General features: G+C 40.0%; 1 protein-coding gene across 5 annotated transcripts in view; it reads right to left on the bottom strand.

Moving 5' to 3' along the window:
- Window positions 1–1889: 1889 nt before the first annotated feature.
- The window catches only part of fcho2 (FCH and mu domain containing endocytic adaptor 2), a 68956-nt gene continuing 52575 nt past the window's right edge, over window positions 1890–18270 (bottom strand). For 4 of the 5 annotated variants that reach the window (XM_025008403.2, XM_025008404.2, XM_017427523.3 and 1 more), the window contains 10 exons: window positions 16563–16707; window positions 16316–16396; window positions 14643–14702; window positions 12591–12702; window positions 10848–11003; window positions 10074–10206; window positions 8010–8209; window positions 7846–7910; window positions 5959–6123; window positions 1890–5879 (listed from right to left, as the gene is read on the bottom strand). In XM_025008403.2, the coding sequence (XP_024864171.1) occupies window positions 5857–5879; window positions 5959–6123; window positions 7846–7910; window positions 8010–8209; window positions 10074–10206; window positions 10848–11003; window positions 12591–12702; window positions 14643–14702; window positions 16316–16396; window positions 16563–16707 (1140 nt within the window). In that variant the 3' untranslated portion in view covers window positions 1890–5856. The remainder of the gene's footprint in view (window positions 5880–5958; window positions 6124–7845; window positions 7911–8009; window positions 8210–10073; window positions 10207–10847; window positions 11004–12590; window positions 12703–14642; window positions 14703–16315; window positions 16397–16562; window positions 16708–18270) is intronic. The other variant, XM_025008407.2, reaches the window with a different exon arrangement.

Genomic DNA, 18270 nt, shown 5'->3' with positions numbered 1-18270 from the left:
CCATTGGAGACCTCCCTGACCTTAATCCCGCTGTGAACATGAGGGTCAATCAAAGTCTGATTTATTTAGAAGCACATTTTAAAAGCCAACAGGAATGACCAAAAGGGCTGTACATAGAGAAAGGTTAAGGAATATGCAAATAAAAGAGAATAAAATACAAGTTGTGGGCCTGCTTGTGTTTGCTTTTCAGGAGTCCAGCTGAATATCAAGTCTAGATAAATAAAGGTGCGGACAAACAACAGCCCACAAGTTTGGCCTTAAATCTGCCTGGAGTTCATGCAAACGTCTCGTTCAGCGAGACCCAAGTAAAAAAAATTCTGTATTTTTCCTGCAACTTTGAGCAAGACGCTGGCTTCAGTGAGCAAAAAAACCCAGATGAACTGATCATCATACTAGTGTGTTCACAGTATGTCGCCGTTTCAGTGGGTTCCTGGACATGTTTTCGGTTTCCTCGTCTCGGTCGGGCCTTTCAGAATAACACCCCACATGAGACTCTGAGATCTGTTTCTTTCTGCAGACTGGCGGCTCACACACATCTGAGGAAAAGCAGCCCAGAGGCGGAGGATTTTCAACCACCAAGAAGGAGATCTTCGGTCAGAGAGAGACGACAGCTTAAATGTGCACACGGTGTTGTAGTGAACAGCGCTCTGCGTGAGGCTCCTGTACAGCAACGACACGTGGAACTGTGCCTGGAAGTTGTATCTATGCTGTATTGATCTGTGTGTAGAGGTAAATAAGCCCTCTGACACAGATTCTGTTCTGAAATAATACTTTGAAAAAAATAAATCTATAATTTGTCTTCATCATTTCAAAGAATGTCTAAAAGTGCCACACACACACAAAAAAAAATTACTGATGAAAAGGTACAAGTAAAAAGACAGCATTACCCATAGGTCACAGCTTTGTCCTGAGACGATGGAGACGGTTTGAATGAGTGAAGCGGAGGGAACATGAAGAGGTTTGTGGACTGAGAAGTTCCTTTAGAAACAGGGGGAGGGGTGGTGGTGGGTGTTTTTAAAGATACACTGATGGGTCAGGAGGGTGATCTTCTAATCAATCCCTGCAACAATGGAGCGAGTGTAAAAGTTTCACATAAAAATGTCAACCATTATTAAGAAATGTGTTGGTAATGAGGACATTATTCCTTTTTTTTTCTTTTAAATACATTTTCTTAAATACTTTTTAGAAAAAAAAAAAACTACAGTATCACCAACGGTACATCTTCAGAAAATTCTCAAAGCGTGAATTCCCTCACAATAAACACAATAATCCTGAACACATGTGTCTCAAGTTTAAGTACAGACAAGGTCTTCATAAAGGAGTCACCTGTGACCTTGACTTTTAACCCCTTGACCTTGAAATCCATAGGGATCATCCTTGACACATGAGGTGTCCAGCTGTGCAGTTTGACATTCCTAAGTTACACGGTTGCAGAGTTAGAGCATCAACAAGGTCTTCACTAATGGATCACCCGTGACCTTGATCTTTGACCCTGAAAGTAATAGGGATCATCCTTAATGCATGAATCCATGTCCAGCTGTGCAGTTTTACATTTCTAGGTTAAAGGATTATCAGTTTAGAGCTGGGACCAGAAAGTCCTCAGACAGATGGACATTCTCCTCAAGTTTGTTCATTTCATATTCTCAGAATTTTTGGGCTTAATAAAAGTGACATGATGATGTGATCAGAAAAATGTGCTGAATTCGTGATTTTTTTTAATTGAAGACATTCACAGAGATTGAAAAGATTCTCTGAAAACATTTTTTTTTTTAATCGATTCAACATTTATAAAGATTTTTAATTCGAACCAAACCTGATGACACACGTTGCAGTCAGCACAGCAGCAAGCACCTTCACAATGAGTCTTAAATGAACCAGGCGGGCCACAGTTCAAGTTGTCATTTATATATTTGTATATATTCATATATTACACATTTAATACAGGCACAAGAAGAAATCATCAAACAGACAGAAATGGCAGAAGTATTGATAAAAACATGAGAATCATTTACACAATGCTGCTCTAGTTTAACTTTGTTTGATACAACAACAACAAAAAAAAGAGTTAAAAAAAGAGTTAAAAAAAAAACCAACAACCAGAGGGTGTGTGTGTGTGTGTAGGGTGATTTTTTTGGAAAATGTATTTGGAAAGTTTGTGTGTGTGTGTGTGTGTGTGGGAGGGGGGGCTGCAAGAACCAGCTTGCTCAAACTAAACGGTTACAGAATCTGTGTGCTCATTTTTTTTATTTGCTTTGGTGTTAAAAGAGAAAGCAAGAAAGAAAGATTTCATTAATTTACAGAAAAACTACAGATTGATTTTTTTAACAGTACGAATATATCTAGATCCAATTTCTAGGTTTCATATAAATTTACTTTAGCTGACTAAAAGTTTTAAAAGAGTTACATTGCATGTGCAAGAAATAAACACACATTTCTGTCTAAGATTAGGGTCTGCTGTTAAGTTAATATTAAAAGGGATACATTTTAAATATTATTAGTCAAATGAAACTTGAGAAACCATCTGTTTTATTACAGCTTTAAATGTATAATGCCAAATCATTCCTGAAAGGACTTTAAATGAACTGTAAACCAGGTAAAAAAACTAGAACAATTTTTAGTTCCAAGGACAACAATTTAAAAAAAATGACAATAAAACTTGTTTACTGGTCTGAGAGGTCAGCTGGTCACATGATGCACAGTTTATGAAACCCGGTTCAAGACAGTTTCGGTATTTAATCGTGGCTTCAAGGCAACTAACTGAGGAGGGATAATCCTGTAGGTTTGCTCACTTCCAAAGAAATAACCAGTCATGTTTGTGGGCGTTTCATTGGAATGCAGAGAGACAGAATATCAGCTAATAAAACAGACACAATATACGTAATACATAATACATTTGCATGTCACTGAGAGAAACAAAGATTTGATTCCCAATGAAAAGATGACATTTCTTATAGTTGGCCTCCAGGTTTGCACACATCTCAGGAGGGATTTTTGGCCCACTCCTCTTTACAGAAACTCAGCTTTTCTTCAAGATTTTCTTTAAGACTGAGGTATGTATGCCTTAGTGGTAGGTTTTAGGTCATCGTCCTGCTGGAAGAGACATCTAGGATCCATATGAGGGTTCTGGTCCAAGATTTTACAGTACATGGCCCTGTTCAGTACCCTTACCAAAAAAAAAACAGCCCTAAACCATAATGTTTCCACCTCTGTGCTCAGCTGTGGGGATTGGTGCTCGTCAGGTTATTCTCAGCACTACTCTTCGTCCAAACACTGCAGGTCAAGTTGAAGCCAAAGAGCTGGATTTTGGTCTCATCTGACCTTTGCCCTTTTCTTCCAAGCCTTCTCTGAATCATTCAGATCAAGGCTCACCGGCCATCAGGCCAAGAACCAGTACTGGTCCATGGATCGTTTGGTACCGGGCCACAAAGAAATAATAAAAACTTTTCTTAAAAAATTTTTTTTTTTTTTAAATCTATGTAAATATTTGTATATACATAACTTTGCTAGAGAACTCCTCTTCTCCCTCTAACTAATGGGAAAGTCGTCTTGTATGAAACCAATCCATGTAAAAAATGTTGGGGATTGATGACTTAGATGATCTCTGATACCTGGGCCTTCTTCAGCAAGGGACCCTTGAATCCATTATGGCGTAGTGCGTTACCAGTGGTGCTCTTAGTGACTGTGGTCCCAACTGCCTTCGGATCATTAACAATGTGGGCTGATCCCTCATCTTTCTCCCAACCATCATAAACACACGAGGAAGACCTTGCACCAAGATCCACTGATAATCATTTAATATTTCTTCTATTTTTGAATAATGACACCAACAGTTGTCACCTTGTCACCAAGCTTCTTTATGATGGTCTTCTAACCCATTCCAGCCTTGGACAGATCTACTAGCTGGTCCCTGAAGTTCTCTGACAGCTCTTTGGTCTTAACCATTGTGGTGGAGAGCTTGGAATGGAAGAAACAGATTCTGTGGACAGGTGGGCTTTATACAGACATGGTTGAGGTCTGGGGTGTCTGATTGATTGAATGACCAATCTGTGGTTGGGTTGTAGGGGACCAACTACTCAATTTACTTCAACGAGATGGAAATTAATTTGTAACTTTTATGTATTGTTTTTTTTTTGTATTGTTGGTTGACATTCTGTTTCTCTCCAATAAAATACAACTAACATAAAAATTAGAGACTTCATTACTTAGAAAGTGAGCAAACTTACAGAATCAGCAGGAGCTCAAGTCATTATTTCGCCCACTGTATATCAAAATGTGTCACATTCCAAGACATCATTTTATAGACTATCACATGAATGATGTTAATGATATAGCGAAGTCCTACAATAGTTAAAATACCCCATCAGGAAGTAGAACAAACTCTGAAGATGAAGCCCTTGATTAGAAAATAAGTGAGGACAAAAAAAAAAAAAAAAGCACCAAGAGTCAAATGTTGCTCATAGCTAAAGGAGTCTGAAGGCTATCCCAGAATGCACTGGGAGAGAGGTGGAACAGGCAAGTAATCCGTCACAGGTTTACTGGCAGTATTGTGTCATCGCATGACCAAAGTCAACACTGGATTACTGAGTGTTGAGCCACAAAAAAGGCATTTCAATCATTAATTTGGCCTCACGATGATGCTGTTTGCCAACATCATCTGAAACACGGTGACAGACAGAACCGATCGGACATTTACCGGATAGAAAACAGACAGAAAGAGTTCAATGATTAAACTCGGTCACAGTTATTTCTGGAAGACGGCTAAGATTCAAAAACAGGAGACATTTTCCCTTAAACATCCAAAAAAAAAAAAAAAAGGAGTAAAAAAAGACAACTGGCACTTTGTTTGTGCTTTTCCCATTGACTGTGCTGGTATACAAAAGAAAAGTAGAAAAGCTGTTAGATTTTAGGCACTTTTCTCATCAACAGCACAAAGAAGTACAATTAAAGGCTGCAACTTTAATTTGGTGTCAAATTCCTCAGTTTTTTTTCTTCTTTTTTTAGCTTTTAACATTTGACACAATGTTTGACATTCAATGTTTAGGATCGAGCTTTGATTAAAAAAACAAAACAAACGTCAAGAGGAATTTACAAAATCGTTTTAAAAATCTGATTACAAACCCTGTAGAGACGGAAAAGATTCCAGAAAAACAGCTCAAATCTGGAAATGCGTATTTGCATTTAAGATTTTTTGCCTTTTTGTTCCACAGTATAAGAAGAGGCACTGAGGTCCAATTTTTCTTTTTTTTTTTTTTTTTTGCATTTTTTTAAGCAGCTTTTATATTATTTTAAAGATCAAGTTTGTGCCACAAATGTGTGAGTTGTGTTAAAGTCTGATTCTACCTTCATTGCTACATTGCACATAATCAAAGAAGACAAACATGAGTAAAGAAAGCTGATTTAGAAGTTAAGTCAAAAAGTTCAATCATTATTTACAGAAAAAAAAAGTTTTTCCTTCTCATTCACATAGAAATGGTTTTGTATTTCTTTTAGGCTCTTAGAAATGAGTACGAGAGGAAAAAAAGAGCTTCTGAAAGTTGTTAGTGCATCTTTTTTTTGTTATAATTTCAAATACAATATAAATTTATGGCTAACCAATAAACTGTCTCTGACTGTACAAAAAGGGAATTGATCAGAAAGCATTATTAGACTTCATATCTACACACTTTCTGAAAAGCTCATTTTAGTTTTTATTTTTTTTTAAACAGTGTTCAATACTCAGTGCTGTGTTACTGAAGTGAGAGTCAGGCTTCCTGTGTGAAACCGTGGAGCTCGGGTGTTTCAGGACGCTTTGAGAATGTTCCGAGGCTCGTTTGATGGAAACCAGATAAGGATATGAGAGAGGCGGTGGGGGTCCCCTCAGCAGTCTGCCATGTAACGCCCTACAGACAAGAGATGCACTTAGAGCTGGGGACCAGTTGAAACGCAGCAAAAGGCAGGCGGAAACGGACCGTCACAAACCTGTGGCAAATCTTTTTTTGTTGAGGGAAAGTCTGTATCCTGCCCCCTGCAGCTCCATGTCGACTCCTGACAGCGTGCTGCTGTCGTTCATGAACTGCACCGCCAAAGTGGACGGGTTCGACGGGCCGTCAGAGAGGTCAAACTTGGCCCTCAAACAGCCGGCGCCTACATCCAACATAAATAGGCCCAGAACACATTTAAAAAGACAATTTGATTTAAAAAAAAAACATATAAAACTGTCAAAGCTAAAACAATGATATTTCTTCAGTATTTCACAGCATTTTTGTACAACACCACCACATGTCAAAGCACACAGAGTTGTTTGGACCCAAACAGGAAAGTGTTGACAGAGTCACTGGCTGCAGATATGTCTGAGCAGCCTTAAGATTAGTTACAATAGTCCTGAAATGAACTACAAATTTAGGATGAGGGTCAAAAACAACACCCAAATATTTGAATTCATCTACCTTTTGACTTTCCCTCTGCTCATTACCAATAAAACTATTACCAACTTAGGGGCTGTTCATACCTGTCATTAAAAACACTTCTTAGTGATCTGATTGTATTTGGATAGCACTAATTGCAGATTTAAAATAGCCTCAATGTGAACTGAAAACATGCCTCAGACTCTCAGAGGTGGTCTGGACTTCTTTTTTATCCACATAGGTTTGCCAGTCTGAACACAATCCGTCTAGAGTCAATATGGAGGACCTCCTCTTTGTGACCCCATACAAGCCGGGAAGTAGATGTCTCAGGGCAAGAAAAATAAAAATAAAAAGAAGTTTGCTCGGCTGTTGGCTGATCAAAGATAATGAAACTATGATATATAAAAAAAATATTCTGACGATATGGCTTTTTTTGTTTTTGTTTTGTTTTTTAATGAACTGTTTAGCAGAATCCTTCACAGTATAAATGTCTGTTTTGTCAGGATTTACTTTAAGCGAATTACAAGGCATTTCTACGGGTGAGTTTCTCTTCAGTGTCATGTTTGTTCTGATTGTTTTAGAGCCATTTGGATCCACTGTGGTCACTGTAAGCTATGATGTGTTGTGTCAATCACAGAACAACAGTCTGAGCAGAGTTATGTCGCATTATAGTCACCTAATTAAACACAGCACTTCATGGAGTTTTATGGGTTGAAATCTTCTGTCTTCGCTCTGACACAGTGTTGAACAATTACGCTTAATAGGTGAAAACTACAATACGGGCACCATATTTTTGTTATTGAAATAGTAATGCAGTTCAGATGTCATTCTTACAGAAACATCAGCAGACCTGCTGTCACACTGATCTGACAGGCCTATGTGTGTATCTGCTTACAGAGCAGGTAAATGACACCTGATGTCCAAAACATGGGTATATATTCACCCCCAGGGATAGGCACCAGCTCCCCGCGACCCAGAATGGAGAAGCGGGTAAAGAAAATGGATGGATGGATTCACCCCCAGGTGTGAACACACTCATCAGAGCTGACCACTTGCAGTCGAATCACCCGAGATGGAATACAAACGACGAGTCTGAACAACCTCTTTCTGGCTGATTGTAAAATGCATTGAAAAGTTTTGGTGCAGCACAGTCATAGAAATGGTAACATCATTTTCATCCATTTTATGCTGAACCTTAGGGCTGTAATGAGACACTCAGCTCATGTTGTGACACAAGAATTTAACAGTATTTTAACAAAAACTTCAAAGATGAAATACATGCTGGAAAAAAAAATCCTTCTCATGAGTGGCCGAAATTTATAACCTGACCTAGATTTAGGGCTAACATCAGCCAATATATTTGGGAAAAGGAACAAATACATTTGCCATGTTTGCTTCAGATGATTAAACTTTCAATGCAAACAATTCTGTAATAATAAAAAAAAGTGTAAGGATTCCTCACCTTCATTTTCAGATTTTTCTGAGATGTCGCTCAGCTTCCAGAGACATTTATTCTGTTCTGAATTCCTACAACAGGATAAAAAAACAATCACATGTATCTTTGTTTAAAGGAGAGAAATGCCTGTTAGTGCTGGTGGTCCACATTGTTCTTACATCATGTCTTACCATATAGAGTTGGGCAGAGACTGCATGTTGGTGACGCCCCCATCGACAGGCACTAAGACCTGCACGTTGGTGAGGGGACCAGGCGAGACCATGGACCCGGGATTGTAGTGGTAGTCCACCCGCAGGTCTGTTGTGCTCGGGGTACACTTCCAGTACACAGCCAGGTTGAGAGGAGTCGACTGGATCCCATCAGACTGCACCTGAACACAGCCCAGCAGTGTCCAAACGTCAGTCTAAACAAAGCTGCTTCCTGTCTGAGAGCTTCTATCCACCAAATGAAACCCAGGTCCTGCTTCGATGAGAGGCGGAATCAACTTTGAGTCACAAGTAAATTTAAAGCTTTGACTGAAAGAGGAAACGTTATAAATCCAACTCATTAAAGTTCAAATGTGCAGTGTCTTTCATACAGCAGAAACCGTTTGACGAGGTGGTGGTTAACATTTTCACCTCATCACAAGCAAGGTCTACAGTTCAAATATTGGCTGCAGGGAAATATATATTTACTGAAATGGTATGCTTTTTTCCTTATTTCGCCCTCAGTTTGAACATATGTTGACAAAAACTATGACTCACCTCAACATTTTATACAATCCATCCATGACAGCGTGTCTTCCTTCTTTAACTCATTTTGATTTTTATCCAATTTTTTATTTTTTAACTACTAATTCTTTGTTTTCCTCAGTTCATTTAAATCGAAATGCATTTTCCACTTGGGCATTATTTATAATTCATTTAAAATCAACTGCGTTTTTAACTAATCCTTTGAGATTTAAGTAAAATGCCAACAAAGCACCACATTTAGTGTAAATAAATCAGTTTAAAGTGAAACCAGCTTTTTGTGCTAATTACTTTCCAGGCTCTACTATGACGCTTTAGCTAATATCATAAACAAAATATTTTTAAAATTTGGATCATAACATTTTTTAGATATTTCTGCATCAATGAGGCCACAAATAAAGTGTATTTACATTAGATCTGTTCAGAAGAGAAATGGTTATAAAATCATCTCCAGAGTTGGATGTATAATCCAGAGACAGATACGGCTTCAGAGGATGTCTGGTACACTTTTATCCACATTCAGTTAGTAGTCGGAATGCAAACCGGTCTTTACACAACTCAGCTGGCAGCTAATTTTAGATGATTAAACTGTTTTTTAAGGCAATATTCTGAAGATAGAATTTCTTTTTATTTGGTTAAAATTCCTGATGAATTGATGGTCAAACTTCTTGTCACAACTACAGTTTTGTCTGGATTACACTGATCAGTGGATTGCAAGGGTGCTCTAGAGCAGGTCTCTTTTGTTAATACTGTCGTCAATAATGCTTTTACATTTGTCTGAATGTGTTTGTAAGACTGGGCAAAATATCTTAGAACCAGAGAGCGGCTTTATTAAAACTCAGCGTATAATTGGATATAAATCCACAACTCATTATCTTTTAGAGTCAACCAAATTCAAGATGGCCACCACAGCTAACTCACCTTCAGAACACAAATATGACTAACTCATCAATTTTTAGTGATTTTAAACTAAAATTTTGCGTGGTAGTAGCTGAGAGTCAACTACATCATATCTTTGTTTGATACTTTAGCGTGCGAGCAGGTGAGCGATTTGCATTCCTTCAAGGCATTCTACTTTTATTTTAAGTTGTTCGTTGAATGTGGCTATTTGTGTTAATGCGTTACAATCCGATGTTTTACTTTGATCAGACTTCTAACAGGTTCACACAAAAACCACTGTAGGTTTTAGAAATGTTTTAGAAAAACCTACAGTGGTATGAGAAAACGATGTTGATGCTATATTTATGAAGCTTGCGGTTTAAACAGACTCCAATACAAACAGCACCGTTAAAATAAACAGCGATCTGAGCAGCAGAATCAAAAATAACTCTCTGATATTAAAAAAAATTACATCCTGTACGGCTTTTGTACCTCCACCCCCCCCAGCCTTATGTTAATGCTCTTTCATTTCTTTCTCAGGCTCAGACTGTGTGAAGATAGAAAATATTCTTTAACCCGCGTTGTTTTGTCTGGATGAAGTTCTACGTTGGGTGCCGGCCAACTGACCTGGTATTTTAGGATGTCCACGTTATAGTAGGAAGCTGAAGGGTTCTGTTCGGCGGCTTTTCTGAGGTAGGACGTCAGTGCTTGCATGTTGAACCAGAAGTCCTTGGAATCTGAGTCGCTTTGGGAAGAATCACTGGATAAAAGGCAAACGCACACACACAATGAGAGGGAATAATCAGTGGCTCAATTATTCCTCACTCTTCTTGGCTTTGTGTGTAAAGCTCCAATAGGTTGGAAAAAATGAGCCTGTTAAATTCGACCAGCTACTAAGTCATGAACTGCAGTTGATTCAATTAGCCCAGCTTTGTGGTTTCAGGATAACTGAGAGGAACCAGAGCGAGAATCAGAAAAAAAGAACCAATCTTTCCTTCTTTTTGGGGAAAAAAAATAAGGTTTTAGAACAAATATGACAAACTCAAAGCCTTACCGGGAGCAGCATTGCACAGGAGGTGAAATACTTTTACCTTTAACTAATGAGGTGAGAAACACAATAATATGTTAAATGACTGAAGTGTTGAATGAAGCAGATGTTATATGAAATGTTTAAGTTTTTGCTGTTTTGGGGTGACTTTTTGGAAAGACCTGTCTGTGGAAAATACTTCCCTGACAGCTTAATGATAGCTTTATGTCAGATTACTAATTGAATTTCCTCTCATTGGTGTAGAGGACATTTTCTGGATTTTTACCCGTATGACTAACTCTCTCCCGCTGTCTTTGGGCCATGACTCTGTCAGCTCATCAGCTATTTCAGATAACGCTCTCCTGACGGCACACCTGTATAAAAGCTGTTGGTTGGGGAGGATCTGCTCCAGCCTGCTGGTGTTCTTCAGTTTGAAGGTGAGGATGGCTGGGGACGGGTTGGTGGTGAAAATCTTGATGATGCCCATGGGGAATGACAACGTCATGTCTCCTGTGATTTTCACAATGCACCTGTGGAGAGCAAACACTAGTTTTAATTTTTTTTAAAAACCTATTTCACACAAAGCTGAAGGACAAATTATAAAAGCAGGATTAAAACTAGAGAAGGGTGATATGGTAAAAAAAGTGGACTCACTTTGCATTAAGATAAACATTCTAAGAAACAGTCCTACAGTCAGCTAAAACGGTGAGTGAGGGTCAGTAGACAGAGGATGGATTATAGACTTGAGAGACAGCATTATCAGGACTTAATGAAGTTTGTTAGGGGTCATATTTTGGCTTTGCATGAAATCGGGTGGTCGGATTGAGGCCTGGCATGTGGAACACACAGATGTTACAGTGAACTGATGTTAGAACCAATGGATTTGAGGTAATCCACATACATCCTGAATGTTCTTGTTGCCCAAGATAGTCCACACCAAAGGAGGATCATTGTATTGTGTGCCAAGCCTTACAGAACCCTATGAAAGTTTTTCCTGCCAACTGGACTCTGTGCAACACCCATGTGCAATCCAACACTGTGTCTCAGTGACTCAGTCCATCTACGGGTTCACTGTCCCCTGTGTAGGCTGCCATCAAAATATGTTTAGTTTCAGTTAGTTATTTGAGGCTGTAGGAAAAGTGTTTGACAGTGTCACAGCTTATTAGCGAATTGGGAGGGTGTGTAAGATCAGCTCAGTCTCCGACCCAGTTCTGATCTGCTTGTTCTGGAGGTCCAGTTCCAAAAGCTGTGGACCGACTCGTTGCAGGAGAGGATCTAACATCTGGATGGCCGTTTGGAACCAATTCCCTGTTTGTAACCAGGCCTGGGGGGTGGGGGCACACCCTGCTGACCTGGGACCAGCAGTGTGCCCGTACTGCCAACTCAGTTATCCATCTGATCTGATACTGTAATTATTGTAAAATTGGTGCATGACCTTCCAAAACGTGAAGTTTCATTTCACTTCCACCATTCTGTCTGGGTGATTAACATTTTCTGTCAGTGAGTGTTTTTTGATCTACTGATCTAACCAAGAAATAATAAGATTAAATCTTCCCTACATTAGCTTTGTTTGAAGGTAAACCATAAGACTGACCTCCAGTTTTTCTCAGTATGTAACATTCCATACGTCTGCATGCTTCATTAGCGTAATGTAGATCCAGCTTGTAAGAAATTTCAGGGCTGAGAGCAGTCTATCACCAGCTGAGGTCCTGGTCTTGGCCCACAGTGGGTCTGGACCTTGCACCGAATCTCTGCTGCATTGCTTATGAAATGTTCCATTTGCTAATCCCTGGAAAAATAAGCCTTTTGCACAGCAGCAATTTAACTGCAGTTAACCAATAAAAGACTGTATGTTTTCTCTGCCTCAGACTATAATCTGCCTCATGTAGGTTATCCATCCTGAAAGAATGGTGTCAGAATCGTGCAAAACATTCCACGTATGTACAGTGAGAGGGAGGTGAAGACCGAGGCCCAGTTTGGGTAGAAAATATGTTGTAAAAGACAATAAACTGCAGAACTCTGATAATGTGGTTGAACTATAAATACAGGAGAATAATGTGCATGTGTGCAGGTCCATGCTGAGGCCTCTGAGCAGCAGCAGGTCATGTGAGACTCACTTAGTGGGATCAGCTCCTTTGAAGTAAGCATTAACTGATTCTGTGAAGGCCACGGCAATGGGCAAAGCATCTTGGGATGTCAGGGTCACAGGGCTGGGACCGCGAGACGTTCCTGAGAATGGAAAAAAAAGGTACAGAGTGAAGGGTCTGTTTGCTCAGCTGCAGAAGAGACTTTCAGTCCAAAGGAGTCTGAATTAGGAGGGCTCGATCGTGCAAAGACAGGTTATATAAACACTGCATTTCATCATGTCAGCTTTTTAAACACTGCAAAAAAAAGGACAATGTTATTTTTAAAAACAGAAACAAGTGTTTTAAAGCCTGTGTCTCATTGGGATGCGACCGTTGGAGACTCAAAACTGCAAGAAAAACACGAAGACTTTCTGTTTATGCACTGAATTCTGAGTGTTTGTGACCAAGGGACTAGCAAGTCGTGCAGTTGCAATTTGCGCCATTTTTAAAAAAATGACGGCCTATTTACATATACATGGCTTGCAAAACTGTGTTCCAGGCCATGCATATTATTTTGTTGTCCCCGTCCAGCCACATTGTACCCACCTCGGCCTGCTTTTTAAATAATTATTATCTGTCACCAATGTGGTTCAACCTGGACATTCGACGCTGTAGCCTTGGATAAGAGGAGCTCTGTAGGTGTCAAAATACAGCCCAAGCAGAAACTAAATTAAGAAGATTTGGAAATGCCCACAACTTGCCGACTATTTTGAGAGAATGTTTTGTCACACAAAACTTTTGAACAAGTGACAGGAATGTGAGCCTCTGCAACTCACATAATGGCACCTGCGGACATTTCAAGACATTTTAGAGACTCCCTTAAAAATGCCACTGCCAACTAGTCTCCAGCAGTCATAGCCCAGTGGGATACTGGCTATTGGGAGGGTTTGACAACCTATGAAACCAAACTGTGGCCGATTGGAGACCTAAAATAAAAAAAACTGAGACATCCAACCATCTTCTACCTCTTATCCATGGTCGGGTCGTGAAGGCAACAGGTCCAGTAGAGAAACCCAGACATCCCTGTGGGATCTAAAAGGTGTTTCCAGGCCAGAGAGGATACATAATCCTTCCAGTGAGTTCTGGGACTGCCCCGAGGTATCTTCCCAAAGGAAAACCTCCAATGGGAGGCATCCTAATTAGATGCCCAAACCACCTCAACTTACTCCTTTCAATGCGAAGGAGTAGTGGCTCTACTCTGAGCTTTCCCTGGATGACGAAACTCCTCATCTGTTCTCCAAGGCTGAGCCCGGGCACCCTATGAAGGAAGCTCATTTTAGCCGCTTCTATCCGAGATCTTGTTCTTTTGATCATGATCCAAACCGTCCAACCATAGGTGAGGGTTGGAACATAGATACACCAGTAAATGGAGAGTTTTGCCTTTCGACTCAATTCTTTCTTCACCACAACCGATCAAAGCAACACCTTCATTACTGAAGACGAGGCACCGATCCGTCAATCCATCTCCCACTCCATCCTACCATCACTCGTGAACAAGACTCCCAGATACTTGAACTCTCTTACCAAGGGCAGAGACTCGTTCCTGACCTGGAGGGAGCATTCCACCCATTTCTGGCTGAGACATAATTAGGACAGCTTTTGACTAAATAGTGTCAAAAACATTTGTGCATTATTTGCATAGTTAGATACATACAAAAACATAACGTAGGTACTAATACGGTGTGACTCCAAGTAAAAAATTGCATATTTTCTAACTATTTTGTGTCTCCAACAAGCCACAGCCCAGTGAGATACTGGCTTAAGTAGCAACAGCTGCTTTAATTTAATTTAATTAGATATTTAGACCAGTCGCAGCGTATCGAATCTACAAAAAAGGAAAAGTAGCCATTGCTTTTTTTTTAAATTTAAACAAAATCTCTCATGTTAGAGTTGAAGCTGACAAACAGAGTGAACATGTAGAACTAAAAGAGAGAGCGCTGCAACAACCGCAAAGCAACAGACGTAGTTGTCTATTTATTCAGCAGGCTGCGGTTAGCTTTTCTGCCAAATGCAGAGGAGGGTCCTGCAGAGCAAACCTCATACCTGCAGGTGTTTCACAGCACTTCTCAAAGGTTGGCAGCCTGGCTATAAACACATCATCCTCTTTACACCACATTAAAGGCAGACAGAGGGAAGGAAGACATACAGAAACCCAGAGAACACAATGTGAGGAGAGATGATGCTGAACATGTTTGTACATGGCTTACAATAACTGCAGCTCTGATGAGTGGAACAACAGGGCCTAAAACTAACCAACAGACCTGAAAAGAAGCCTTTTTCTATGATTCAGTTCATAAATATTTGCATTAAAGGGGCCAGACTTTCTTCTATTGCCTAAAGTGATCTTAATCAGTCGTTCTTTGGACTTTCTGAAGCTCTTTTAAAGTTTTACCTTGAGAGTTTTACTTTGGGTGCTGTTTTACTCAGTTTCATTTCTTGTGCCTGACCATTTTCAGAGGAATGTTTATTGTTTGTTTATAATAATCAACAAAGACCTACAAAACATTTAGAGGGGAAAGAAAGCATCAAAAACCACAATAACCCAGTGTTGTGTCGACACAACAGAAAACTTAGCAAATAACCAAGTTTCAGTTATTGCACTTTGTTTAATCTGAATCAAAAAAAGGTTTATTGTTCTTTTCACTTTTTTTTTAAGATAACAGTTTGACAAGCAGGGAACTTCATTTTTACATCAATGATGTGATTCTCAAACTTAAAAGTCGGTAAATCGCTCAGGTTTTGGATGTTTTTTTTTTTTCTTTTTGTTTCTAAGACATGACTTTGGTACATTTAATTTGCTGGAAAGTTGTTTTTCTTAAGCCTGACACTTCATCATTTGTCCTACACAGCCCATTATATAGTGTGATGGTCAGGTGTAAGGACTGGACAAAAATGTGAATTTAAGGCCTAGCATTCCTTTAAGGAAGCATATGCCCTCCACCTTTCATGCCATAATTTTAAACTTAAGATCATCTATGTTGGAAATGACAGAGTTGTAGCTGTTTTGGTCAAAATGTGAAATATTACACAGTATTGCAAGATGTCACACTCATTACGTGTTAAGCTTCATTTCCATAAAACAGGCTGAGGTATAGCCATGTTTTTGCTGGCTAATGTTGGTCAGTTGTGGCAGCCACCTTGAATTGAGGTAATTCCAAAAGGTAATCAGTTGTAAATGTACATCCAATGATTACTTTCTGAAAGTTTCACAAAAATCTGTCAAGTGGTTCACAAGATATTTTGCTGAAAGACACACAGGGTTGACTCCAAGTGTTACTACTAAAATTTGAAACAAACATTTTGAAAAATGATGAGCACTTGGAGAATGTGTTGTATCTGTAAAACTGACTGAACTATAGTCATTTTTGTTTTTTGTAATATCAGTTAGCTGTGGCGACCATCTTGAAAAGGGTTGTCCTTTAAGGTTCATGAGTTGTAGAGGTACATCCAGTGATTATTTCCTGAAGGTTGCATTACAATCTATGCAGTGGTTTACAATATATTTTATTTATATTTATATGTGTTACTCCAATTAGTCATTGGCAAAATCTTCAACAAAAATCTTGCAATTTCTTAGCTCAGAGAACGTGCTGCTGATAGTTAAATCAAATATTTTGCACAATACTGTACATATTATCGTTGAAATGTGTACAGAAAAGGGATGATTGTGGAAGACGGTGTCTCTTTGGGAAACATGTTTAGAGAGCGAGACTCACTTTGGTTTAGAAGAGAAGGAGAGAAGGTGAAGAGCTCTCGCTCAAAGGAGGAGAGGGGGGAAACAAAGGGGTGTTCGGCTCCTGTAAGGAGAGGAATGAAGGAAAGATGGGGAGGGTGGAAGGAAGTAGAACAACCAGCAGGTTATGGTGCAGAAACAAAGATATGTGACCCGTTGGTGAGGGGTTAAAGAAGAGAAAGATAAAATTATTTAGGAAAAGACTTCTTTTAAACAGTGACTGTTCTTACCAACGGTGGGGGTGTTGCCGGCACTGAGTGAGGCATTCGAGGACAGGGACGAGGAACTTTCAGCCCGGGCGAGAGGAGCATTCGGAGGAGGGCTGGCATTAGATGATTTGGGTGGGCTGAACCGCCGTCCCTGAGTTAGGGGATTCTAGTAAAACGAAATAAAACTAGTGTGTCACTTAACAACAATCAGTTCAGGGTGACAAAAGTACCGAAAGCCAACACTATGCGCAAAAATGTCTTCAAAAAGCAATATAGCAGAAATATGAAGCAGCCTTTTGAACACCTTGTGTTTTATACAACTTAAAAAAACTAAAAGAAGAAGCTCTAAAGAATATTTTTATCAAGTTTAAGCTATTGCTAATTCCTATTGTTTCTAAAGCTAGTATCTCACTGGACTGTGGCTCTTGGCGACATATTGTTTCGAAGCATTCAGAAAGGTTCTAAATGTCCTCGCATGAACAGAAGGGCCTTGCTTTTGTGTTGCAGGAAATTTTTATTTGTTTGAAAAGTCTGTGAGACAATTAAAAAAAATTTGTTAGAGACTGATTGGCTGCAATGGGAACCAGACATTATGGGTGCCACGTGACCCGGCCATGGTGGACCACACCAGCAGCAAGGAGACGGGCTGCAGCCTTCAGAAGGTCAACCTGGTCCTCATCCAGCAGCCTTTCTGAGCTTTAGACTGCTTGGCGTCAGACAAAAATGATTACAGAACTGGGGAGAGGCCCCATATTCATATGGTCCAGATTTCTCAATTGTCACACATAACTATCACACTACTGTTAAACAACAGTGTCAAAATTTTGCAGTTTTGTCACAAGATTGTCAAGCAAATGTTGTGAAACAGTGGTGCGATAATTATACATACTTCCAGCACTTTTTTGCCTAAATTATGCCAGGAGTTTGTGCGACATTTGGGCAGCATTAACCAACATGTCAATTTACATGTCATTGATACAAAGCACCGTCATGGAGAGAAGGGGGTCTGGTTTGGGAACCTCAGGGTCTCGTCTCTGCTTTTTGCAGATGATCTGGTTCTGTTGGCGTCCTCAGGCCATGACCTTCTGCGTGCACTGGGATGGTTCGCAGACGAGTGTGAAGACGATGGGATGAGAGCTCCTCTAAGTCCAAAGCCATAGCTTTCAAACGGAAACTGGTGGAATGCTCCCTCCAGGTCGGGGGTGAGTCTCTGGCTCACATGGAGTTCAAGTATCTGGGAGTCTTGTTCACGAGTGAAGGTAGGATGGAGTGGGAGATGGATCGACGGATTGGTGCCTCGTCTTCAGTAATGAAGGCGTTGCTTCGATCGATCGTAGTGAAGAAAGAGTTGAGTCAAAAGGCAAAACTCTTGATTTACTGGTCCATCTATATTCCAATTCTCACCTACGGTCATGAGCTTTGGATCATGACCGAAAGAACGAGATCCTGGATACAAGCAGCTGAAATGAGCTTCCTTCGTAGGGTGGCCGGGCTCAGCCTCAGAGATAAGGTGAGGAGCTCTGTCATCCAGGGGGAGCTCGTCGTAGAGCTGCTGCTCCTTCACATTGCAAGGAGTCAGCTGAGGTGGTTCAGACATCTGATTAGGATGCATCCTGGATTCTTGCTTTTGGAGGTTTTTTAGGCATGTCCCAATGGGAAGAGATCTCGGGGAAGACCCAGAACTCACTGGAGGGATTATGTATCTTCTCTGGCCTGGAAACATCTTGGG

The sequence above is a fragment of the Kryptolebias marmoratus genome, linkage group LG14, assembly GCF_001649575.2.
Source record: "Kryptolebias marmoratus isolate JLee-2015 linkage group LG14, ASM164957v2, whole genome shotgun sequence".
In the NCBI taxonomy this organism is placed as follows: Eukaryota; Metazoa; Chordata; class Actinopteri; order Cyprinodontiformes; family Rivulidae; genus Kryptolebias; species Kryptolebias marmoratus.
Note: the sequence above shows the minus strand (reverse complement) of the source record. Positions and strands in the feature narration are given on the sequence as shown.